General features: G+C 42.8%; 1 protein-coding gene across 4 annotated transcripts in view; it reads right to left on the bottom strand.

Annotated features, from left to right (window-relative positions):
* Positions 1-27,286, bottom strand: part of rab6a (RAB6A, member RAS oncogene family) — an 84,484-nt gene that overhangs the window by 16,092 nt on the left and 41,106 nt on the right. For 2 of the 4 annotated variants that reach the window (XM_063054443.1, XM_063054441.1), the window contains exons 3-5: positions 19,247-19,300; positions 13,240-13,345; positions 73-184 (exon numbers count right to left, since the gene is read on the bottom strand). In XM_063054443.1, the coding sequence (XP_062910513.1) occupies positions 73-184; positions 13,240-13,345; positions 19,247-19,300 (272 nt within the window). Of the gene's footprint in view, positions 1-72; positions 185-13,043; positions 13,150-13,239; positions 13,346-19,246; positions 19,301-27,286 lie in introns of all 4 variants that reach the window. The other 2 variants (XM_063054442.1, XM_063054440.1) reach the window with 1 other exon arrangement.

Consider the following 27,286-nt stretch of genomic DNA (forward strand, 5'->3'; position numbering starts at 1 on the left):
CGATAAAATAATTAGTTACTAGCAGTGCATTTTTAAATTATATACAGTTAGCATTACTGAAAAGCATCTTACCTTTTGTCTGCAAGATCTGTTTTATTTCCCACTAACATAATGATGACATCACTTCCTCTCTCTGTTCGGACATCATCAATCCACTTTGTGGTTTGTTGGAAGGAGTTTACATCTTTTGTTTTGAAAACAAAATAATGAATATTAGTTGTAAATTAACACCAATTACAGTTGCTTTAACTTGCAAATGAAAAAGGGCCATGTCCAATGAGACAAACGGAGACACAATTGTAAGCTCTAGCTTCAATATCTTTTAATTTTTCCATTTAAAATTTTTTCTCCGCTTAAAGATTGCAAACTGTTACACCTGTCCAATGTAATTCATTGAACAAGCAACCTTGGGAAATTTCTTTCAGCAGCAGTATGCCAATCTGTTTGAAGAATTTTTGGTGCAATTGTACAAATGAAAACTGATGTACTTTCCCAATCTCAATAAATGCATGTGCTAAACATCAGTTTATTATGGTAGCTGAAGTTCTACAAGTACAGAGCGCACACAACATTTCACCACCTTCAAAACACAAGGATCAAGTTTTACTTTGTAGGATAAACTTACCAAACAAGTTAATAAGTATCTCCCTTCAAGAAAGGTAGAAACTTAGAATTTCTAAAATTACAGCGGATATTTTAATTAACTACTTCTCAACAGCCATAAGTCCATTTGAATTGATCTGAGGACTTACAAAAGCTTTTAAGTAGCTGTTGGGTATATTTAAAAAGCTGTACTGTATCTTAAAAATCGCACTTCTTGAAAGTGAAAATTTTCAAATAACCTGACACCTCAAAATCCTTTTCAAAAAACTGAAGACCATGTCCAGCTCTGACCTTAAAATAATGAGGAATTAGTTAAAGGAGGATTCCAGTTGCCTCCTCGGAGGAATACTTTCTCCAATGAGAAAAACACATTGAAAAACACTGAGTAGTGTTTACCACTCACCTTCAAACTCATTTGATTGTATTTCAATCTCCTCACATTGAAAAAAAACATTGCTCATTACAATGCAAGGAAAATATAGGGGAATATTGGGTAAGTAATCCAGAATAGGCAAATCGTAAAATTTAAGGACAAGGAGCACGGATAAATATTGAAAATCATAGCTTCTAGTACTTGGGTTACTTGTATTTCTAGTAACAAGTTAGTTTGGTAACAGGGATCCTAACAAGAGATAGATAGGGGGAGGCCGAGGGAAGAGACGGTGGGGGTGGGGCGGGGGAGGCAGAGAGAGGAGAGACGGGGGGGGGAGGCAGAGAGAGGAGAGACGGGGGGGGAGGCAGAGAGAGGAGAGACGGGGGGGGAGGCAGAGAGAGGAGAGACGGGGGGGGAGGCAGAGAGAGGAGAGACGGGGGGGGGGGCAGAGAGAGGAGAGACGGGGGGGGAGGCAGAGAGAGGAGAGACGGGGGGGAGGCAGAGAGAGGAGAGACGGGGGGGGAGGCAGAGAGAGGAGAGACGGGGGGGGAGGCAGAGAGAGGAGAGACGGGGGGGGAGGCAGAGAGAGGAGAGACGGGGGGGGAGGCAGAGAGAGGAGAGACGGGGGGGGAGGCAGAGAGAGGAGAGACGGGGGGGGAGGCAGAGAGAGGAGAGACGGGGGGGGAGGCAGAGAGAGGAGAGACGGGGGGGAGGCAGAGAGAGGAGAGACGGGGGGGGAGGCAGAGAGAGGAGAGACGGGGGGGGAGGCAGAGAGAGGAGAGACGGGGGGGGAGGCAGAGAGAGGAGAGACGGGGGGGGAGGCAGAGAGAGGAGAGACGGGGGGGGAGGCAGAGAGAGGAGAGACGGGGGGGGAGGCAGAGAGAGGAGAGACGGGGGGGAGGCAGAGAGAGGAGAGACGGGGGGGAGGCAGAGAGAGGAGAGACGGGGGGGGAGGCAGAGAGAGGAGAGACGGGGGGAGGCAGAGAGAGGAGAGACGGGGGGGAGGCAGAGAGAGGAGAGACGGGGGGGAGGCAGAGAGAGGAGAGACGGGGGGGAGGCAGAGAGAGGAGAGACGGGGGGGGAGGCAGAGAGAGGAGAGACGGGGGGGAGGCAGAGAGAGGAGAGACGGGGGGAGGCAGAGAGAGGAGAGACGGGGGGAGGCAGAGAGAGGAGAGACGGGGGGAGGCAGAGAGAGGAGAGACGGGGGGGAGGCAGAGAGAGGAGAGACGGGGGGAGGCAGAGAGAGGAGAGACGGGGGGAGGCAGAGAGAGGAGAGACGGGGGGGAGGCAGAGAGAGGAGAGACGGGGGGAGAGGCAGAGAGAGGAGAGACGGGGGGGAGGCAGAGAGAGGAGAGACGGGGGGAGGCAGAGAGAGGAGAGACGGGGGGGAGGCAGAGAGAGGAGAGACGGGGGGGAGGCAGAGAGAGGAGAGACGGGGGGGAGGCAGAGAGAGGAGAGACGGGGGGAGGCAGAGAGAGGAGAGACGGGGGGAGGCAGAGAGAGGAGAGACGGGGGGGAGGCAGAGAGAGGAGAGACGGGGGGGAGGCAGAGAGAGGAGAGACGGGGGGGAGGCAGAGAGAGGAGAGACGGGGGGAGGCAGAGAGAGGAGAGACGGGGGGAGGCAGAGAGAGGAGAGACGGGGGGGAGGCAGAGAGAGGAGAGACGGGGGGAGGCAGAGAGAGGAGAGACGGGGGGGAGGCAGAGAGAGGAGAGACGGGGGGAGGCAGAGAGAGGAGAGACGGGGGGAGGCAGAGAGAGGAGAGACGGGGGGAGGCAGAGAGAGGAGAGACGGGGGGGAGGCAGAGAGAGGAGAGACGGGGGGAGGCAGAGAGAGGAGAGACGGGGGGGAGGCAGAGAGAGGAGAGACGGGGGGGAGGCAGAGAGAGAGGGGGAGACGGGGGGGGGGAGGCAGAGAGAGGAGAGACGGGGGGGAGGCAGAGAGAGGAGAGACGGGGGGGAGGCAGAGAGAGGAGAGACGGGGGGGAGGCAGAGAGAGGAGAGACGGGGGGGAGGCAGAGAGAGGAGAGACGGGGGGGAGGCAGAGAGAGGAGAGACGGGGGGGAGGCAGAGAGAGGAGAGACGGGGGGGAGGCAGAGAGAGGAGAGACGGGGGGGAGGCAGAGAGAGGAGAGACGGGGGGGAGGCAGAGAGAGGAGAGACGGGGGGAGAGGCAGAGAGAGGAGAGACGGGGGGGAGGCAGAGAGAGGAGAGACGGGGGGGAGGCAGAGAGAGGAGAGACGGGGGGAGGCAGAGAGAGGAGAGACGGGGGGGAGGCAGAGAGAGGAGAGACGGGGGGGAGGCAGAGAGAGGAGAGACGGGGGGGGGGCAGAGAGAGGAGAGACGGGGGGGAGGCAGAGAGAGGAGAGACGGGGGGGAGGCAGAGAGAGGAGAGACGGGGGGAGGCAGAGAGAGGAGAGACGGGGGGGAGGCAGAGAGGAGAGACGGGGGGGAGGCAGAGAGAGGAGAGACGGGGGGGAGGCAGAGAGAGGAGAGACGGGGGGGAGGCAGAGAGAGGAGAGACGGGGGGGAGGCAGAGAGAGGAGAGACGGGGGGGAGGCAGAGAGAGGAGAGACGGGGGGGAGGATAAGAGAGGGGAGAGACAGGGGGGAGGCAGAGAGAGGAGAGACGGGGGGGAGGCAGAGAGGAGAGACGGGGGTGAGGCAGAGAGAGGAGAGACGGGGGTGAGGCAGAGAGAGGAGAGACGGGGGTGAGGCAGAGAGAGGAGAGACGGGGGGAGGCAGAGAGAGGAGAGACGGGGGGGGAGGCAGAGAGAGGAGAGACGGGGAGAAAGAGAAAGTGAGGATGAGTATGATGGGATGAAGGCGAGAGAGGCAGATGAAAAGCAGAGGGTATAAAATATTAGTTGCAATATTTGGGTTTTTTGACTCTCCAATATGGAATCTCTGTGACAAACTCTATTACTTTTAAATTTATTTTACTTATTGAAAATAAACTGTTCTTCAGCAACTCTCTACCAAACCTATCTTAACCTTTGCTTACTTGCTTTCCACAAGTACATCTACATTTCAATTTTCCAACAATTCATTTAGGATTTATATTTCGCCAGTCTCATTTTATAGTGAATTTATCTTTCTATTATCCAACTATTTGTATCTTTCCCAAATGAAGCAAATTATTACCAACAAACTGTGTGTCAATTACAAATGAGGTGGTATAAATTCTACCAACTTGAGAAATGTTGCCAGGTACATTAACACAAGTTTCATCACTACTATATACTTCTTCAGCATCACCAATATGCCCAGAAATTGTTCGTGACCTTTGGATCCAGCATTGGCTTTAAAAGTAAATCAAGCACACTATTTTTGGAACTACAGAGTACGTATAGAAGCATTGGTTCCAACGACAGTGGTTTGAGGTTGGGTTGCTGAAGCTTTGCCTACTAAAATAAACAGCAAATTGATCAATCGTGTAACTCAAAACTGGGTGCTATTCAAATACTGGAAACAAACTCATGATTGTCATCTGGTAGAACAAGCTTGGATACTTTCACCCGGGCAACTTTTTAGTTTAAAATAATGCTGTGTATTTATGAAAGTTGTGTGACATTAAAAGGGTAATGAATATGTGGCAGCCATTGATCACCACACTTGATTCAGATCTTCTGATTAGAACCATCTGACACCCACCCACCCAACTTTCAGCGAACATCATAGCAAACATAACCTGGGAGAATTTTGAAGACTAAAACTTTACTGAAAAGGCAAATGTCAGATTTTCATTGATGATCTATATTTTCAGGTTACACCTTCCAAACAGCTTTGAACTTTCAGATAATTTGACTTAATTGTCACATTTAACATCTTATTTAACAGAGTCTTTAGTATCCTGTTTTTCGAACATTAACTGCACCATAAGACCGCCTTATAATAATAATGAGAAGAACTTGCAGGGGAAAGCTCTTAGAAATTAATGAAAATATATTCAGAACAGTTACCCTGCAACCACAAGTCCAAGTTTGTGCGCAAAAATAAGAAATTCTTTCATGTCTCCAGCAGCCAGTTTTTTTTTATTTCATGTAGCTGGAAGATCAAGCAAATTTCAGCAAACTTACAGTTTCTATTTGAAGCTATAAGGAGGCAGCTCATTATCATCAATTCAGCTACGAATGTGGCAGGTCTTAAGCAAGCTGATAATGCAACTTCAGTCTACTGCACTGCAATGGATTTTGCACAAGGGCCTCAATAACTAGTCAACTTCAACCGCATTGCTAAAATTCTAGAAAAATGAACAAAATTTCAGTCGGGCGTGCTATTGGCAATGACAAATAACCCCAAGCTGTTTTATTATGAGAAAAGAAATCTTTTTATTAGAACTGGATGGGCAGTGCATTTGTTTTCCCTCATTTTAAATTCCTGGAACAAGTTCATTGTTGAACCTTTTCCAGGAGCACTACTTTGAAGACAGTAACAGTATTTCCAATGAAGTGTGACATATTATGGGACCATTTTCTTCTCGTCTCAGTGCAGCACATTTATTCAAATCAATTTCAATTCCGAAACCAATATTTACATGCACACATGCCGAGTACAACTGTAACACATCTATGATTGAGGGAACATGCAGAATCCATACTTTGCACGGCTCCAGGTCTTAAATTAAAATGGTTGTGTTTCATGCTGACAATGTAAACATTTTCAGACCACTTGGGCTTTAACAGCGATAAAGGGGATTATTTCTTCAGTGCAACTTTGTTCGCAGACTGTTAAGGACTCTGCTATGCAAGATCTCGCACAAAATGAATGTGTAGCCTTAATTTGTTGGTGCAGATCAGCTCAAAATTGGTAGTTTTATCACACATAACCAATGACAATACAAGAAAAAGTACACAATGTTGTTACTCCAGGATTAGTTGAAATACTAGTTCTTGGGAGACAAGCTTTTACTGAACTTGGGACTATCTGATGTCAAAATGGAAGACAGTTCTTATAATTGCCATGTTTCATTTTAACACTGAAAACCTACAGATTTCTAATGAAATTTGCAACGGCTCCTCGTTGTTTCTTCTCCAAAATTCATGAAATGGGGGTAAACTGCCCTTTTCAGAAACTGGGCACAAACCACCCTAAGTAAAATACATTTCATAGCGAAGTGAGCCAGCTTCACAACTGAGAATCTAATTTTTTAATTTATCACATATGAAATCATGACTTAGTACTCCAATTAGCTTCAGCATTCATATGGAAAATAGCTAGTGGGAGGTAGAAGCAAGGACACCTACATCTATCCTGTGATACTGCAGGGAAAAAATCCACCAGTGCAGACCATGAGTAATAAAAAAACAAGCTTGACTGGCAGTATTGTCAACCACTTTCATACAGATGTCCAATCACTTGGCTGAGAAACTGAAGGGCTTCTCTAGTGACATTACAACTTAATTACAGCAAGTCAAGAAGCTGAAAATGTGGCTTCATAAAAGGTCGACCATCAAATAGAAGGCAAGAAGAAATAGCAATTTTAATGGCCTTGAGAAATCCAACTGACTCTGTATTCTCAGTGAGAAATATTCAAGTCATGTTTGCAATCCAGCCAGGTCCCTTTGCTGATGTCACCAAGGAGCAACAGCATGGATCTAAAGGGATTCCAAAGCAAAAAGTCTTCATTTCAAAATCAGGTGTCTTAGAACTAAGAAACCAAACTAAACGATATTCTTATTTGGGTACTGCAACTTCTTCAGGCAAGAACAATTCTCAGATCAAACTCGGCACAGATATATTGTTTCCTGTGGAGTTCCCTCCTTAGCAAGGTCAACAGATTAGTTTCTCAAGACCTATTTTCTCTTCAACATTTTTATAAAAGCAAGAGCATTTATATTTGAAAACATATCAAATTATCTTGATGTTAATAGAAGATGGAAAAAATAAACGAATTATTCTTTCCAGCTCTAAGTATTCTTCAATTTTTCTTTCTTTGATAGAAAGAAATCTGGATAGGTACAGGGATAGAAGGAATATGAAGGCTATGGTCCTGGTGCAAGTCGATGGGAGTAGTCAGTTTACATGGTTTCAGTATGGACTAGATGGGCCGAAGGGAGTGTTTCTGTGCTGTACTTCTCTGACTCTAGTCCCCCCAAACTAATCAATAAGCTTCAGGTCCTAGGCCTCAATACATCCTTGTGCAGCTGGATCCTTGATTTCCTCACTTAAAGACCCAAGTCAGTTCTGATTGGCAACAGTATCTCCTCCACAGTCTCCCTCAGTCCAGATGCACCACAAGGATGTCTGCTTAGCCCCCTGCTCTACTTGCTTCATACTTATGATTCAGAGTAAGCACAGCTACAATACCATATTGAAGTTTCCCAACTACACCACTGTCATTAGCCAAATCAAGGGAGGTAACGAATCAGCATATAGGAGGGAGATTGAAAATCTGACTGAGTGGTGCAAAAACATCTCACTCAATATCAGCAAAGCCAAAGAGATGATTATTGATTTCAGGTGGAGAAACCAGAGGTCCATGAGCCACAACTTATCAGGGTAATCAGAGGTGGAGAAGGTCAGTGTTATCATTTTGAAGGATCTATCCTGTGTCCTGCACACAAGTGCCATTACAAAGCAGTGCCTCTAAAATTTCAAGCTTCTTTCAATGTGTGATGGAAAGTATATTGACTGGTTGCGTCATGATCTGATATGGAAACATCAATACCCTTGTACAGAAAATCCTACAAAAAGTAGGATATAGCTCAGTCCATCACAGATAAAGCCCTCCCATGAATAGAAGGGGGGGAGGAGGGGGGGATGATTTTTTTTAAACTGAAAGGAGAAATCAATATTCATGCCATCAGATTGCAGGCTATCCAGACAGAATACAAAGTGTTGCTCCTCCACCCTGAGGGTGGTCTCACGTTGGCACAAGAGGAGGCCAAGGACCAGCATGTTGGAACAGGAATGGGAATTGGAATTAAAATTAAAATGTTTGGCCACCGTTAAGTTCCACTTTTGATGGATGAAGTGCAGGTGATCAATAAGCCTCACCAATGTAGAGGAATCTGCATCAGGAACACTGAATGGTGGTGAGGGAGGAGGTGAATGGGCAGGTGTAGCACTTAGGCCACCTGCAGGGATAACTGACAGAAGGAAGATTAGTGGGAGGGGTGAATGGACAAAGGAATCATAGAGGGAGCGATCCCTGCAGAAAGCAGAGTGGGGTAATGTTCAGTGGTGGGATCCCTTTGGAGATGGTGTAAGTTACAGAAGATGATGTGTTGGATGGCGAAGCACATGGGGTGGTAGGTAGGACAAGAAGAACTCTATCACTGTTAAGGCAGTGGAAAGATGGTGAGTGTGGATGTTTGGGAATGGAGGAGATGCGGGTGAGGAGGAAGGGAAAGTTTCATTAACTTCTTTAAAAATTGCCTCAAGATTGTTTTGCTAGTCCCTTAATAAAAGATTGAAGTTAGTCTTCAACTTTGGAACCTTGTTATTGGATTGGAGAGTGTGTCATACAGGATCAAACCCCACCCCCCACCCCACTTAGCCCCTAAGCGGTGTTGGTTTGTTTGAGTAGCCACTACAACATACAAGCAATTAGAAAGGCAAGTGGTACGTTGGTTTTAAATTCGCGAAGATACGAGTAAAGATTTCTTGTTACAATTGCATGAGGACTGGATGATATATGGAGTATTGTGTACAGAACTGAACTCCTCTCTGAAAAAAAGTTACACTTGCCATAGAGTGCAGCAAAGATTCACTGAACAAGTTGCTGGAATAGTGAGTTTGCTGTTTGGAGACAGAATAGGACCATTTTCTCTGAAGCTAAAATGGATTTCCACTGAAGGTTACAATACTGAGGCACAACTAAAATAGGGTGAATCCAAGAAAATATACATCTCCTCTCTATGGGGTCGAGAATCAGGATGGTGCGTAAATATAAATGGCAATGTTAGAAATTTCCTCACTCAGAGGGTCATAGACAATGAAAATTTAGGAAGTCAGACAGGAAAAGAAAGCACACAATTTGAAACAACTCCACAGTGAAATTTTGATGTAATGATGTTACTAGCTCCTCATTACTATTACTTGAAAGAATGACCTTGGAAGTCTTCAGAGTATAATTTACAGATGGGCCAGCCAATGCCAATAACCAAAGCTGTAAATCTAAATCACTCTCCAACAGAGGGCTACAGATGCCAGAATAACTGAAATTTTTTAGTAGTGAAATCAGAAAATTTACTAAGGAAATTTAGATCAAATACAATCAAGAGACAACAGCAAGATGACAGTGATCTTGGGGAGCTTTAGTGATATCTTCTACTGTGTTACAATATGATCAGGAGATTGGATATTAAGAAATGTAGAGTTAGTATGGGAAAGCTGCATCTAAGCAGATAAACCATGATTTTACTGAATGGTAGAGCACATATGATGAGTCAAATAGCCTATTCCAGATTCTTCCAAAACATTTATTACCTGTTTAATATGAAAGACAATTTCAATACTGAGTTCACCTTAAAACATACAGTTTCCGCTAAAGCATGTCGCAATGACACAGGAATATGCTTTAACAGCTTGTCTTTATCTACAAAGGAGAAAGGAGGAAAGAGCCACCTCTATTTCAATTGGAAGTCACCAGAGCAAACCAGGTATGTCTTCTGATCAGAAGTGAACAATGACAGCCAAGTAGCAAGCAGTGGATGATCAGCCATGATCACAGTGAATGGCCGTGCTGGCTCGAAGGGCCGAATGGCCTACTCCTGCACCTATTGGCTATGACTTGATAATAAATAATAAAATGAAAATGCAGAGGGCAAGTGAACAAGGGTGCATTCAAACGGGTGCAACAGGAAGACCCCAGGGGAAAAATTCACCAGTGATAGTGTCACACCTAGCAGAAAGCACCATTGTTCTGGTGGTGGAACAATTGCTGAGGGTAATTACAATGCCTGGGAACGGTGCATTTATTCTCAGAGAAGCAAACGTTTGTTATCTTCCTTCCTTGATAAAGATGGGAAGTGGGGCTATTGTCTGTAGTTTGCACAGTTTCTTGCATAATGAAGCAATCCGAGGCTGCCAAACAAGACAAAAGACAAAAGCCCATGGCATTACAGGAAATGTACTAGCATGGACAAAAGACTGGCTGATTGACAGAGCAAAGAATGGGAATAAAAGGGGCTTTTTCTGGTTGGCTGCTACTATTCTGCTAGAGTTACTGCTGGATCCACTACCTTTCACGATAAATAATGATTTAGGTGATGGAACTGATGGCTTTGTGGCTACATACAAAGACAAGTGGAGGGGCAGATAGTGTTGAGGAAGCAGAGGGTCGGCAAAAGGACTTTGACAAATTAGGAGAACGGGCAATGAAATGGTAGCTGAAAAATAGTGTAGGGAAGGGCACAGTAATGCACTTTGGTAGAAGGAATTAGGTATAGACCACTTTCTAAAGGAGTAAATTCAGAAGTTGGAGATGCAAATGGATTTGGAAGTCCAGGTACAGGATCCCTCAAGGTTAACTTGTAGGTTGAGTTGTTAAGTAAGGAAGGCAAATGCAATGTTAGCATTCACTGTGAGAGAAATAGAATATAAAATCAAGAATGTAGTATTGAGACTTTCAGGCATTGGTCAGTATCAAGAGCAGTTTTAGGCCCCATATCCAAAAGATATTCGGCATTGGAGAGGTCCAGTGAAGTTTAATGAGAATGATTCTGGGAATGAAAAGGTTAACGAAGGAGAAGCATTTAGTGGCTCTGGGCCTGTGCTCACTGGAGTTTTGAAGAATGTTTGGGGGGGGGGGAAGAAAGAAGAAGTCTCAGAAACCTAGCAAATATCGAAAAATCTAGATAGAGTGGATGCGGAGAGAATGCTTCCAATAGTTGGAACAAAGATGAGAAGGAATTTCTTTAACCAGAGGGTGGTGAATCTGTGCATTCACTGACTCAGACAGCTGTGGTGGTCAAGTTATTGAGTATATTTAAAGCGGAGGTTGACAGATTCTTGATTAGTTAAGTTGTCAAAGGTTAGAGGGAGAAGGCAGGAGAATGGGCTTAAGAGGGAAAATAAATCATCTATGATTGAATAGTGGAGAAGATAAATGGATTAATTCAGCTCCTATGTGATATGGTCTTAAAATCAGGAAGCAGAAATGCCTGGGTAACCACAATTTGTGTTAATCAACAAAGCTGACTTTTGAACCATACAAGTATCAGGTAATGACCATCTCAAAGGGTGCTTTATTTCATCTCTTGACACTTAATTCCAATACCACTTCTAAACTCCCTATCATCAGCATGTCAAACTAGTACTGACTAGGGATACACAGACAAGTTAAAAAATATATACCCATGCGATCTAATAGAAATTGGCAAATTGGATCCAAAATTGAGTCAGAGAAAGGAAATGCAATGGTTGACAGTTTCAATATTGAAGGCCATTACCAGTAGAATTCCACAGGGCTGAGTACTTGGTCCCTTGGATTTTGTAATGTTTTAGATACAGTTATAGACAAGTTAAAAATTTAGCCATATGGCGACCAATAAGGAAGAAAAAATGTTACTGCAGGAAGATATAGATGGTCTGGTCATCTAAGCAGAAAGTTGACAAATGGAATCTAATCCAAAGGCATGACTGATGCTGTGTTTTGAGAAACCTAAATAAGGCAGGAGAACAGAAACTTACTGTTATGATATTGAGTGATGTTGAGATATGGGAATACAAGCCGACCTCCACATCTATTAAAGCTAGCAGGACAAATCAATAAGGTAGTTAAATGGGCATACCAAGTGTTTTCCTTGGTTAGCCGAGGCCTACATGTTAAGGGTTGGGAGGTTATTTTATACATGTATGCAACAGTGGTTAAAACACTTCTTAACCAGGTTATAGTTCTGGTTACTGTACTGCAGGAAAGTGATTGCACCAGTAAATTGCAGAGGATATTTGAGATTTACCTGTTCTGAAAAACTGCTGCTAGAATGAAAGATTGGATTAGCTAAAATTGTCCCCTTTAGAACAGAGGCAGCTGAAGAGAAACTAATGACATGTATGAAATTATGAGGAGCACAGATAAAGTAAAAGGGAAGGGTTATTTCCCTTGGTAGAATCAAACAACAGGGGTGACGTATATTTAAGTGATTGATAAAATAACTGGATGGAAGATGAGAAAATATCCTTTCACCCAGATAATACAGGGTTTGAAACTTACTGCCTTGGTGGTAAACGCAAAAATTACTTGAAAAGCAACAAAATTTGGGATCACAGACAGTGCTAAAATATGGGATATGGGGAGGCAATTCCTCTGCAGCTTCACAGAAACAGTGGACCAAATAGTCTCCTGTATCCTAACTTTTCTATGAATCAAGATGCATCAACTACATAAACAGTGTGGTTCCTAGAGCAAACCTTATTCACTGAATGTTGCATCAAATAGGTCACTTCTAGGCTCCAACAAAAACGTGCCACAAACTAGAGTGTGCTGGATCCAAGGGGCATGCCTGCATGGAAGAGCTGTAACAATGCACAAGCAGCTCAACATTACCCAGTACATAACAATCCATTTGATTGGTAGCCATCCAATATCTTGAACATCTAATTCGATACCCCAAGCATTATGACTGCAACACAGTACAGGATGTGCAGCGACCATCTTTCATTAGGGCTTAATGAAGCAATTGGCCCATCTTTTTTTTTTAAATAACACCTCCCAAACTTACCATTTTCTTCATTTAAAGCAGTCCAGCAGTAAAAATCCTGGAGTTACCTAGAATCAGCACACAAACTGCAGTAATGTTCATAAATGGAGGTCTTTCTTTCCCTAAAGCATAATAGGACAGACTAAAGACTTCTTTTTTACTTCTATGAAGACATAGCTTAGAAAATTGAACGGGATGTTTTGTAATGAGAAATTCCTGCATACAGTTTGAGTTGTTGTTATGCACCAACTGGAGAATTTTGAAAAACATCCTCAATATAATTTAACCCAGGGTAACCATAGTCACAGAAACACAACCAGATTTTCTTCACAGACCTGTTGAGGTTAGGCTATAACGTAAGCAACGAAGGGGATGCACATGCCCATTTGAAGCCAATGTTAGAATAGCAAAAGGCCCCACTCACTTGTAATATCATAGACAACAACTGCAACAGTAGAGTCACGAATGTAGCTAGGAATCAAGCTCCTGAAGCGCTCCTGACCTGCTGTGTCCCATAACTGCAACCGCACCTAGTCACCAGGCAAACAACAGCAAGAAAAGGGAGGAATAAGAATATCAAGGGCTGTTCCCTTTTGAACATGAAAACTTCAAATACCTACTTGTAATATCGTAAACTACTACAGCTGCAGCTGAATCACGGATGTAACTGGGAATAAGGCTACGGAAACGCTCTTGGCCTGCAGTATCCCAGAGCTGAAGCCGTATCTGTGGGATGGGAGAAAAGGTCAAAGAGAACAAAAGCAGTAGCAAGCATTCAAATACAAAAAGGATAAAGTAAAAAAAAGCGCTAATATGAGGGACAACAGAAGTGCAATAGTCAGAGGCTGAAAGATAATTGTGTGGAATTAGCATTAAACGTATCCAACTGGTTCTTGCAGTGTTACACATTAAGGGCTGGAACATTTCTGTCATCCGCACATCTGTACCAAATTAAGCTGCTTTTATTTAGCTGTCAGTGCAGAACTGCAAAGTGGCGGCTCCTGGAGTCTAAAACAACTGGCAATTATCAAGATTAAAAGTTAAGTTGGCCATCATACTAATCCAAGATTTCATGAATTCAGGTATTGACTCCAGTATTAAAATAGTTACAGATACAGTCAACAAGACTGTTTTCCCCAATTAAGTGGCTGGATTCCTCACTCGGAAAATCTGTGGGTTGGAAGCAGCAATTGTATTAACATAGATTTATCCACTTGATCAATGAGACAATGCATGAGTGTTTTCACACCTCCTGAGTATAGCAATGATTCATACAGGAAAAAGGTAGAATAAAAAGGATCTGTTTGGTTTCACTTTTTAAGTTCTTTTTTTAGCCAGTCAATTGCTGCAATTTGTAGATAATGGACAATTTAGCCTCCAAGCAATTTTGATAATGCTTTCGTCAAATTTACTATTCCAGATGTCAAACAAATAGTTCTGTTCAGTTTCTGAAATTTCTAATTGTCAAATTGAAACAAGTTTCATTATCTGTTCTGAGCCAGGAAAACACATTAAATTGGACTGGTGTTATTATGCGACAAATGAATTTAGTACTTGGAGCTGTGCCAAAAAAAACTGCTTTAGGTAGCTGCCTCCACTTCAGTCCAGTCATTCCAGAAGGCACACAGATACATTAGTGAAAAAAGAATCTGACTCAGTTGTGGTAGCTCATTTATGTCTGCATTTCTAAATAGCAAGCATCGACAATAAAAGCCCACATAAAATTGGTCACCTTGATAAGGTGTGGTAAGGCACAACAAACCTCAGTTTCTCTCACTCAAAAAATGAGATTAAAACAAATGGATCAAAAACTACGTTGATGCATTCTTCTTGTATCTAACAGAAGAACCCACCTATTCCAAATCAGGTACCTACAAGATCAGTTTCATTAGCCATTGGAGCCAAAGAGCAGATCTTCCAGAACTGAATGGGGTGCCAGTATTCACCACTGGCACAATGCATTTCCTTCACCAGAGAAGTGCTAAAGCAGATTATACCTATCAAAAAATCATTTAATAAAAGATTTTGAAAGCCAATACCCAAGCCTCAGATGTCTCTTCAGTATAGTGAAGTGGCTTGTTGTCAAAAGCAGCTCCCATCTGTTTCAGTATCAAACTCGAGAGATTTATACCAGGTAAAAATCTGCAAATATGCTGCAGGTAAAAGCATGGTCTTCGTATCAATTGAAGAAAGGGCTGAGATGTTGCCGCTATCAACAATAATGCAGGTGTGCAAGCCCAAACAGCAGAAGACTTTAGATGTGTTCACAAGCTCCCTCAAAGTGTTTTTTTTCAGTAAATCTAAAAGGAGAAAAACTGAAGGAGGTTACAGAAAAATTCCAGTAACAGCTGAAAACATCCGAGTAGGAAAAAATGGTATCTCAAGGGTTTAAGGGATACACAAAATAATCTGCAGGTGCTGGGGTCAAAGCAACACTCGCTGGAGGAACTCAGCAGGTCGGGCAGCATCCGTGGAAACGATCAGTCAACGTTTCGGGCCGGAACTCTTTGTCAGGACTGTAGAGGGAAAGGGCAGCGTGGGAAGAAGGCTGGTAGGTTCCAGGTACAGGACTGTAGAGGGAAGGGGCAGAGGCCCTATAAAGAAGGTGGGGGGAGGGTGGGAAGGAGTTCTCCTTCCCACCCTCCCCCCACCTTCTTTATAGGGCCTCTGCCCCTACCCTCTACAGTCCTGACGAAGGGTTCCGGCCCAAAACGTTGACTGATCGTTTCCATGGATGCTGCCCGACCTGCTGAGTTCCTCCAGCATGTTGTGAGGATTTAAGGGATAGATTGAGGACTGGCGGACAAGGAGAAACATAATCACGAGCATCACCATTTCAAATTGGAGGGTACAGGCAAACCTTACAGTCTGGTACAGAAGTGATAAAGATGCAAAAGAGCTAACCATGTTGAGGTAACATTAGGCCAGAAGAGGGCAAAGCTACAAGGGCAAGCATATGCAAATAAAGACGGGAATAAACCTGGAAGCTGAAGGAAATTTGGAATTACCTAGCGCAGTAATGCTAAAGCAGAGTTTGCCTCAGCCCGAGATGGTGGACAGGAAAGGAATTTGGAAGCAATATCAATGGTGTAAAGTTCGTGGCCAGGGCTACAGTATGCTGCTGGTGTGGAATTCCATGGATAAGCCATTTTCATTAAATGCAAGGTAGTGATCTTCGTGATGTTCACCTAAAAGAAACTGTGCTTCAATGAAGAGGGTGGGAACTATTGAAACACAGCGAAAAGTTTAACACACATGGAGCAGATTTGGAGCCAAATGTACAGACATTCTTGTGAAACTTACACTATGATACATGGATCATGCTACCAAAGCATAACACGAAAAACGGACTTAGTGTGCACAAGAATGATGTTACTGGAGATCAACTGGCTATAAAGTGGGACCAGGCAAAGAAAGCTGAACAATGGAGGGTGGAGTTCTGAGAATTTAAATAATCATACTGAAGGATATGGTCAAAGTGAGAAAATGTTGCATATTCACAAAATACATCAATTGTGTTGAGATAGGGTCAGAATGCACCCTTTGATTCAAATGGAACTTTTAAAAAAAAAAGCACTGAATTGTAATAAAAATTGAACTTGGATATGAGGGGAAGAGGAGGTTAGACATGTTTTTGATGGGGACGTGGATTGATGATAGGAGTTTCAAAAGTGTACAGCACTTTCCCAAAATAGTAGATAATTTGAAAGATCAACAAGAAAAATGTATAGTTTGAAGACCAGCAGTATACTAGAATATGCATAGAGTACAGTTGGATGTCATGAAAACAATGAGCTTGAAGAGATTATATGGAATGATGGCAGAAGCCAAATTGAAATGCAAATTCAGGGATTGAATAATGAGAAGACTGGGGAAAGAAAGCATTTGGGGAAAGGTGCAAATTAGTCAACCTATATATGATTGGGGCATTTAAAATTGGTTAGTGACTATATGGGCCAAAGATAAACGTTTTCTGCAGACCACAAATGATGGTATGAAATTATGTACAGTAAAGCTTTTATTTGAAAATTGCACTCTGGAAAGATGATGGGCTCCATGTACCAAGCTTTACATTGTGTTCAACATTGAAATAAATACTTTCAATACTTTATTCATGGTTAATTGCCTTTGGGAGAATAGAAAGTATCACAATATTTGCCAATCTCCTAATAAACTGGAAGGCAAAGGTCAAGATTAACTAAATCTAACTGATATCAACATCGTGAAGAAAACATAATGAAACAAGATCAGGAATTGATAAATGACTGTAAACACAAAACTGTACATTATAAAAAATACATGGGAACAATACATTATACTTTTGATAATAAAAAACTTCTGCAAATGAGAAGATATAACAGAAAAAGACAGCCTATACAAAATTGCCAATTTTGTCTATTTAAGGTTCAGTGCACTCTATTACATGCTATTTGGATTCCATAATCATCCATGAATGGATAATAGCAAAACCAAAGGGCATCTCAGAGGCAGGAGATGTACTCCATCTTTCAGAAAACTGCTTCCCTCTTTTAAAGGGAAGTACATCTACTTATCACAAGTATAGGCTCTGTCTCGCAGGACTCCTGACTTAAATCCTGACAAAGGCACTGTTAAGATCCAGTGGACAATAAGAGTAACTGCAAGACATGAACAACAATCTCACATCTGCATGCTGAACACAACTGAACAGCTTGGTATGAAGAGCTCCAACTTCCCCCTTTCAGAGGAAACTACAGTAAAGTTAGTTATTGCAAAGGCAAATCAAAAAATGCAGATGCTGGAAATCTAAAACTAAAACAGAAATTGCTGGAAATACTGATCAGGTGATAGACTCTTCAATCTGAAATATTAACTATTTCTCTTTCTGCAGATACTGTGTGATCTGCTGAGTGTTTCCAGCATTTGCTAGTTGATTTGATACATCAGAAGCAAAGGACTAAAAGAAGCTCCACATGGAATAAAAAGAGGAAGGTGGCCTGCAAAGCAGTTATATTAAAGCTGAAATTAACTGTTGGGTTTTAACAGGATTCAACAGAGACCTGACAACAACTTTAATGAAGCACTTCATCTGACTAAAAGGAAAACCAAAAAATTTTATATAACCATTTGCCCCCAGCTCTGCTCCACAACACCCCATCTCTTACTTCAGTAGTTAGTAAGTAGATAGAGAAGATCCTGAGAGGAAGGACTTATGAACATTTGGAAAGGCATAATATTATTAGGAATAGTCAGCATGGCTTTGTCAAGGGCAGGTCGAGCCTTATAAGCCTGACTGAATTTTTTGAGGATGTGACTAAACACATTGATGGAGGTAGAGCAGTAGATGTAGTGTATATGGATTTCAGCAAGGTAGTTGATAAGGTACCCCACGCAAGGCTTATTGAGAAAGTAAGGAGGCATGGGATCCAAGGGGACCTTGGTTTGTGGATCCAGAACTGGCTTGCCCACAGAGGGCAAAGAGTGGTTGCAGACGGGTCATATTCTGCATGGAGGCCAGTGACTAGTGTTGTGCCTCAGGGATCTGTTCTGGGACCCCTACTCTTTGTGATTTTTATAAATGACCTGGATGAGGAAGTGGAGGGATGGGTTAGTAAGTTTGCTGATGACACAGAAGTTGGGGGTGTTGTGGATAGTGTGGAGGGCTGTCAGAGGTTATAGCAGGACACTGATAGGATGCAAAACTGGGCTGAGAAGTGGCAGATGCAGTTCAACCCAGATAAGTGTGAGGTGGTTCATTTTGGTAGGTCATATATGATGGCAGAATATATTACTAATGACAAGACTCTTGGAAGTGTGGAGGATCAGAAGGATCTTGGGGTTCAAGTCCATAGGACATTCAAAGCTGCTGCACAGGTCGACTCTGTGGTTAAGAAGGCATGTGTGAATTAGCCTTCATCAACCATGGGATTGAGTTTAAGAGCCAAGAGGTAATGTTACAGCTATTTAGGACATTGGTCAGACCCCACTTGGAGTACTGTGCTCAGTTCTGGTCACCTCACTATAGAAAGGATGTGGAAACTATAGAGAGGGTTCAGAGGAGATTTGCAAGCATGTTGCCTGGATTGGAGAGCATGCTTTATGAGAATAGGTTGAGTGAACTTTGCCTTTTCTCCTTGGAGCGACAGAGGATGAGAGGTGACCTGATAGAGGTGTATAAGATGATGAGAGGCATTGATCGTGTGGATAGTCAGAGGCTCTCCTCCCCCGCGCCCCCCCCGCCCCCAAGGCAGAAATGGCTAACACAAGAGGGCACAGTTTTAAGGTGCTTGGAAGTAGGTACAGAGGAGATGTCAGCAGTAAGTTTTTTTAAAAAATATAGACAGAGTTTTGAGTGTGTGGAATGAGCTGCCAGCGATGGTGGTGGAGGTGGATACAATAGGCTTGTTTAAGAGACTCTTGGATAGGTACATGGAGCTTAGAAAAATAGAGGGCTATGGGTAACCCGGTAATTTCTAAAGCAAGTACATGTTCGGCACAGCATTGTGGACTGAAGGACCTGTATTGTGCTGTAGGTTTTCTATGTTTCCATGTTCTTATATGGCAAATTTATTGTGATCAGTTTTCACTTTACAGAGCAGTGAAAAAACTTAACTTTAAGTTTAAAAAAAATGCTTTTAAGTTACTTACTGTTCGATCTTCCAAATACATAGTTTTTGACAAAAAGTCTATTCCGATGGTTGCCTGTAGGGGGAGAATGAAATATTAAAATAAATGTACTTATGACAAAATAGGATCAGCTATGAATTACACAACCAAAACTTGTGACATGGTTTGATCCATGTTTATCAATAATTAATCCCAAAATACTTGAATAACTTTTCCCTTAAGCATAATCTTAACCAAGGGTCTGAAATTAGTTACAATGACAAAATTCACCTACTTTTTCCATTATGCATTCTAACAGATATAATGAAAACACATTTTTAATAGAAGGGAATTTTTAAAAACGTGTGCCTGCAAGATGCAGTTGATTTAACAATTAAGCTACTGAAAAAAGAATGAAATATTCAACCACATGCAATTACCACTTGTCACAAATTAATACTTCCTATTCATGAATTCAACTCAATAGGCTGAAGGTTACATTCAAAGGACAGACAGGTCCATTTTCTTAGATTCAACTTCATTTTATCTACCAATCAACATATTGCATCTGAATTTTCTTTGTTTTAAAATTGTAAACACTCTTAAGCATCCGGGAAAATCCTGAGAATCAACCCATTATTCTTTCTGATCAAGCAACACACATAAAAGTTGCTGGTGAACACAACAGGCCAGGCAGCATCTATAGGAAGAGGTACAGTCGACGTTTCGGGCCGAGGCCCTTTGTCAGGACCTCTGCCTGAAACATCGACTGTACCTCTTCCTAGAGATGCTGCCTGGCCTGCTGTGTTCACCAGCAACTTTTATGTATGTTGCTTGAAATTCCAGCATCTGCAGATTTCCTCGTGTTGCATTCTTTATGATCATTCTACTTTGGTGACTTGGCACCTTTATTCACAATTCAGCTAGATCTCAATGGTTACAAAGTTGGACATCAAACAATGAGCTGCAATCCCTAAACAGCACGGTTCAGTGAAGACCTCTGGTAGTTCACATCAGTCACTCACAATCAGCATCGCCCATAGTTCAATCATTTTCCATTTTTGGCTTGCAACTTCCAGCTAATTATTTAAAGTACAAGAAACCCGAACAAATTAATTTTTATTGGACATTGTGGAATGAATTATGAAGACAAAAAGAACCAGAGATTCTGTAATTGCTACCAAGTGGGGGGAAAAAAGCACAAATCTCAGGAATAACTCAGTGAATCAAGCAACATTTGTGGAGGGGAAGAAAAGTACTTTTCACTGTTTTGGAATAAGAGCCTGCATCGGGACTGAGGAAAGATTGCCAATATACAGCAGTACGAGAGAGGAGTGGAGCAGAGCCTGGTGAGTGATAGGTAGAACCAGATGAGGAAGATGATGACCAGCCAGATAAAATAAAATCATGTTGCTTTCACACAGTTGTGTTTAGGTGGCTTACAGGAAATTGTTACAGAATTAAATCAACATTTTAAACAAATAGTTTAAAACAGGCACCATAAAACAGCTGCAATGCAGATTTAGTACATGGGAGCTGGGATCTATTGCCAACACATTTGCACTGCGTGCCTCCAACTCAAGGATCTTTGACTCAGTTGATGAGCTGGAATCTATGATTCAGACACTGTTCATTTTGTTGGATGTTACATGGATATGTTTTTCCAGAAGACCATAACAGCCCTGAGCACTGTAGAAATGGTTGGTCAAGATGGCCAAGAAGATCTGAGTTGGCCGGAGGAACGTACAAGTGATAGTAGGAGCTTCAGCCTTTGCACAAATCTAAGATTCTTGCAGAATTTGTGGATGGGAGCAAAATCATCACAACATTGCAGTATTTGAGTTTGAGTTAGGGGAACAAAAGAGAGCACAATAGTAAAGGCAACAGCAATATAGCATAGTTAGTGTTGACGTTCGGAGGAGCCTGGATGTTATATATTAATCATGAAAGCTCAGTAAGTAATTAGTAAGGCAAGTGTTATATTGATTTGTACTGCAAGAAGACTTGAGTACAAAAATAGAGATGGCTTTCTCCAATTGGATAGAACACAGTGAAAACAACCTAGAACATTATTTACATGTGGGTAGCAGGTTTAAAGCACAAAATGAGATTAAGCAAATTAGGCCTAAACTTTCATGCAGAGAATGAAAAAGATCTCACCAAAACTTCAAAATGGGTCTGACCAGGTAAATGCTGAGCTGATCGCCCAAGGATTTAAACAACTACAACACCTCCGCTCTGTTCTTGAAACAGTATGACCTGCTTCCACTCTTTCTCCACTTTGAATTATCAGAGCCGAGGAATCCATGGGATGTTACACTTCAATAAGGTTTTGAGCATATCATCTAATTTTTTTTTTCCTCTCTGCCTGGAAATTTTCCATTAAAGAACTTGGAACAGAGAGTCAGCAAATGAGGTGGTCTGTCCAACAAAGGCAGCTGATTACAACAAATGCTTCTAAGCTATGGATATTGGCCTAAAGAGGACACCTACCTTTGTATATAGGATTTTGTGCAGGCACAGTTACTACTACTTTTCCACTACCTTGAGATGCCAACTATATTTTATTTTAGAGATACAGCATGGTAACATGCCCTTCCAGCCCAACGAGCCTGTGTTGTTCAATTAATTGACCAAAATACTAAACCCATACATCTTTGGAATGAGGGAGGAAACCCACATGGTCACATGGGAAAAAATAAAAGCTCCTCACAGTCAGCAGTGGAATGGAACCCAGGTCACTGGAGCTGAAATAACATTACACTAACTACTACACCATTATTCTGCCCTTTATATATAGGCATCTCTAAGTCTTATAAGACCATGGATTTGCCTTGGAAGGTTTCCAGGGTGCAGGCCTGGGCATGGTTGTATGGAAGACCAGCAGTTGCCCATGCTGCAAGTCTCCCCTCTCCACACCACCGATGTTGTCTAAGGGAAGGGCATTAGGACCCATACAGCTTGGCACCGGTGTCGTCGCAGAGCAATGTGTGGTTAAGTGCCTTGCTCAAGGACACACACACTGCCTCAGCCAAGGCTCGATCTAGCGACCTTCAGATCACTAGACCGACATCTTAACCACTTGGCCATGTGCCGCCCTACATGCAGCTTTTAAAAACACATCAGAAGGCAAGGATCACTGCTGCCCAATGGATTACAAATTCGGTGCAGGTCCAAGGTCTCAAATTCGAATACACTTTACCTCAAATACAGGTTCTGCAGAATTTCATCAATATCTGCCTTCATTAAAAAATAGCTCCCAAAACATGAGAAAGGGTGTGTTTTCCAGAGTCTCACTGTGACCCTTTATTGCTAGAAGGCAATATGGTGCTGGAGTAATAGAGCACTACACTACAAGAGCAGCAGGTGTTCTTGCAGATGTTGAGAGGAAGGCATGATCTCTGATACATTTCTGCAAACATCAGCCAAACTGGAGTTTGGCTGTTAAGCATGAGGAAATAAAAGTGCCATCTGCATACTGCAGCTAAACCACTGAAATTGGATGACTTGATTCTAAAGTGGCTGAACAACTCCCATTAGTTTTCAAGATTAGGTCCTCTGCCACAAAAAGTCTACTGGAGCTGAGGGCAACATCATGCCAAAAAAGCAAGTTGAAAAAGCAATTCAAAAGTAAGCAACTGTTTGTTTTGGTACAAAGAAATGGCAGATGGATTTTAACCCAGCCAAATGTGAAGATCAAATATAAAGAGACTGTACGCTGTTAGTAGCAAGACCCTTAAAAGTATTAATGTGCAGAAGGGTATTGGGTCCATGTCCATAGTGCACGGGAAGTTGATTGGGAGATAAAAGTGACACAAGGCACGCTTGCCTTTATTAGTCAGGTATCATGTTCAACAGTCAGGAAGTTGTGTTGCAGCTTTATAAAACACTAGTTAGGATGCCTTGAAATATTGCATTCAGCTTTGGTTTCCCCATTATAGGAAGGATGTCAAGGGTTTGGAGAGGACGCAGAAGTAGTTTACCAGGATGCTGCCTGGATTAGAGGGCACCAGCTCCAAGCAGAGACTGGACAAATTTGTAATGTTTACTCTGGGGCAGCACAGCCTCAAAGAAGATCTGATAAAGGCTTACAAGATTATGAGAGGCAAAGGCAGAGCAAACATTATGGATAATGCTAATGTTAATTCAGCACAACAGTGGGCACAAAGGCTCGCTCCTGTTCTTGCACTCTATTTCAGTTTTTAAATTATGCTCCTACATCTTATGGTCTTGGTGAAGAGGTGGAAACAGCATTAAGCTAAGGCAAGACAAGAATTTTCCATTAAAGGGGCAGTAATTGCAGTCGAAGTGATACGCCTCTCCTACAAAACATGGGAAAATCACTGAGTGGATTCATCGGGGCACATAATAGAAGCTTTTAAAATTACATAATTACGTATGTGTGTTTAAAACACAGAGTGATAGATACCTGGAACGTGGTTAAGTAGTATTTCAATAGGCAACTAACTAGGCAGGAGATGGAGGGATACAGACCAAGAGCACTAGGAGGTGGGTTAGTTTAAAATGGCATCAGGTTCAGATTAGTATATTCGCCTGTCATGAAGCAAACACAAGATGGAGATGAATTTCTCCGGACAACCACCTTGAGTCAAAGGTTTAAATGAAGCTGCAGGAGGGAGTTCACAGAATTGTTCTAGTTTAACTATCATTTAACTATACATGAATACAGCCAAAAGAAACAGTATTCCTCTGGGCAAACAACAGGAATTCTGCAGATGCTGGAAATTCAAGCAACATACATCAAAGTTGCTGGTGAACGCAGCAGGCCAAGCAGCATCTATAGGAAGAGGTGCAGTCGACGTTTCAGGCCGAGACCCTTCATCAGGACCCTTCTTCCTGACGAAGGGTCTCGGCCTGAAACGTCGACTGCACCTCTTCCTATAGATGCTGCTTGGCCTGCTGCGTTCACCAGCAACTTTGATGTATGTTGCTAGTATTCCTCTGGGACTATGATACAAAACAGTACCAACAGTCATACACTGCACAAGGCACATATAAAACATACAATAGCAGTAAACGTAGTCACACATGTAACACGCTGTAAGGTTTCACTGCTAATGTAATGGCCTAAGGTTTCACTACTAAGGTAATGGTTTCTCTGTAGCAGCAATGCTTGGGTTATGACTAGAGATAACAGGGCTTTGGAATATGTGCTATCCAATGAGAGGAATGTTGTTCTTTCTTGTGGATCTGGGAGCAGAGATTTTGTGGTCTTTTGTCAGGGAGAGGTGAGGAGAGAAGACGCAAATGGAGAGAGTTGGTAGACGGCCAGACGGAGTGGACTGGAAGCAAGGGTCCGAGGGTTGGCTACACTCGGAGGAGGTCAACAGGGAACCAGTGGACTGAACCACAAGCTCCAATGTCGCGCATTAGACTGTTTCACGAGAATGGGTCTTTTTTTTGTTTCTTTACTAATCCTATAGTCAAATTAAGAATTATAAAGCTCAATCGTTTAATCACATATTGTGTACTGCTTGTTATTTCATGGTACTGATTTGTAATAGGGTTCACATCACGCAGCATACACCCAAACAAGATTTAAATTTGGTCAGGCCGGAGGCTGTCTTCCCCTAGATTAAGTCGCTAGTCAAACCGAGAATTACACACAAAAAAGAACAGCCCCAGTCCCTGAGTGACATGTCCTGTAAGTTGATGGTGTTGTCGGCAAGAACAAGCTCTCAGCACTCCACAGATGGACACAAGCACCCAATCCAGCTCGTCTTCCACCTAGTGAACACTGGAGGGCAGCACCGACAGCAAGGGCCAGCCCCCAATCCAGTATTTCCCCTCCTGGACGGCTGCAACAGGCAAGCCGTAGTCCTCACTACAACCGAGGCCACGCAGCTCCCCCACCATCAGTCACACCAATAAACCAGTGAACCAGACTTGCAGTGTTTTAGATTACCAATGTGTAACAGGGCTTGCATTTACAAGAAAACGGTCCAAAACAATCACTCACTGCCTTTCCGCACCATCTGACACCTTTCTGTAGCAGGCAGCAACATGGTCCACACTAAGTCCAGCTCCTCGATTAACAAGCTACTCACTGATGGAGTAGACCTGCAGTACTTGAAATTCTTAATGTCCAGCATTGCCTTGCAATCGTAAAGTAGTACATAAAAAATAACAAAGACCTTTGGTTGTTCCTGAAGAGGTTGCTGCGTCCAAGCATGCCATTATCTTACCAGAGAAGATGGTGGGATGCTCACCTTCTCTTTAGGCAAGATGGCCATAGAAACAGGGTTCTTTGGCCCAACTCATTCATGCCAACTTATCTATGTATATTCACCTTATCCCAATGATTCAGAAGCACTCCTGGGTCACTGGGAAGAGGCAACTAAGAAGGATCTGCTGATGATTTTCCTTGTAGCAGGTAGCAGGCAGATCCTTTTATAGTTATCAATCAGATCACCTTCCTTAAAGAAAAGAAAATGCTGGAATTCTCAGTATGTCAGGTACTATCAGTGAAAAGTGCAAGAGTTAATATTTCAGGTCCAAAATCCTTCATCAGAACTGAAAAAGGAGAATCGGAATTAGGTTTAATACCATCAGCATGTGTCATGAAATTTGTTGTCTTTGTGGCAGTGGTACAATGCGATACATAATAGAGAAAAACTGAATTACAATAAATATTATGTATTTAATAGTTAAGTACTGCAAAAATAATTGAAAGGAAAAAAAAGTAGTGGGGTAGTTTTCACAGCTTCACTGTCCATTCAGATATCAGATGGCAGAGAGGAAGAAGCTGTTCCTGAACCACTGAGTGTGTGCCCTCAGGCTCCTCTTCCTCCTTCCTGATGTTAGCAATGAGAACAGGTCATGTCCTGGGTGACCAGGGTCCTTAATGATGGATGCTGCCTTTTCGCTCTTCGAAGATGTCCTGGATACTACTGAGGCTAGTGCCCATGACGGAAGTGACAGTTTACAACTCTCTGCAGCTTATTTCGATCCCGTGCCGTAAGCCAACCCACCCTCCACCCCTCCCATAACAGGCAATGAATCAGCCGCCAGTCAGAATGCCCTCCATGGTACATCTGTAGAAACTTGCAAGTGTCTTTGATGACATACTAAATCTTTTCAAACTCCTAATGAAATAAAGCCTTTTTTATAGCTGCATGAAATGTTGGGCCCAGAATAGATCTTCACAGATATTGACACCCTGGAATTTGAAATTGCTCACTCTTTCCTTTTCTGATTCCTCTATGAGGAGTGTGTGTTCCCTCGTCTTACCCCTTCCGAAGTCCACAGTCAGTTCTTTGGTTTTACTGACACAAGTCAAAGGTTGCTGCTGCAACACCTTTCAACTAGCTGATATCTCTCACTCCTGTACGTCCTCTCGTCACCATCTGAAATTCTGCTAACAATAGTTGCATTGTCAGCAAATTTATAGATAACATTTGAGCTGAGCCTAGCTACTGATGTAGAGAGAGTAGAGCAGTGGGCTCAGCACACATCCCTGAAGTTAATCTAGGTGATAGAGAAGGCAGGAAAGGGTGATGAGTAAAACATAAAAAATTCTATTATATAATAACGTGGCGGCTTAGATCAAATTCAGTTATTTGTCTTAAAGACTGTCATGGTTATGGCACACATGGTTCCTGGTATATTCTCCTCTTCCCAGATGTAGGAAGGTTGATGACAAAGTTCCTCACTGCAGACTTTCAGGATTTCAGTGGGGATACTGATTGTTCCTGAAAAACTGCCTTATTGTTGAAGATTGGCCTGAAGCAGTGTTGTAGCATGGTGCTTATATTAAGATCAGAGACAATGCTGGAGAGGTTTTCAAAGTATTGCCTCTGGTGGTCATTGACTGCTTCTGTCTTAGAAGAGTTCACAACGGGTTCCTGGTTTGTAGATGGTTTTATAGCACAGTAGAACCAACTTACATCAACCTACTTCATCCATCATCTATTCTTTGGTCACAGATTTTCAGCTGGACCACTGCCTTCAGATACCTGTACAACTTTCCCTTTTCCCATGAAAAAAGTGCAGGTTCAATGCAGGAATGTGTTACATTTGTGGTGGAGAAGCCCTGTAATCTCTGACATTCTCATCAATATA

The sequence above is a fragment of the Mobula hypostoma genome, chromosome 7, assembly GCF_963921235.1.
Source record: "Mobula hypostoma chromosome 7, sMobHyp1.1, whole genome shotgun sequence".
In the NCBI taxonomy this organism is placed as follows: Eukaryota; Metazoa; Chordata; class Chondrichthyes; order Myliobatiformes; family Myliobatidae; genus Mobula; species Mobula hypostoma.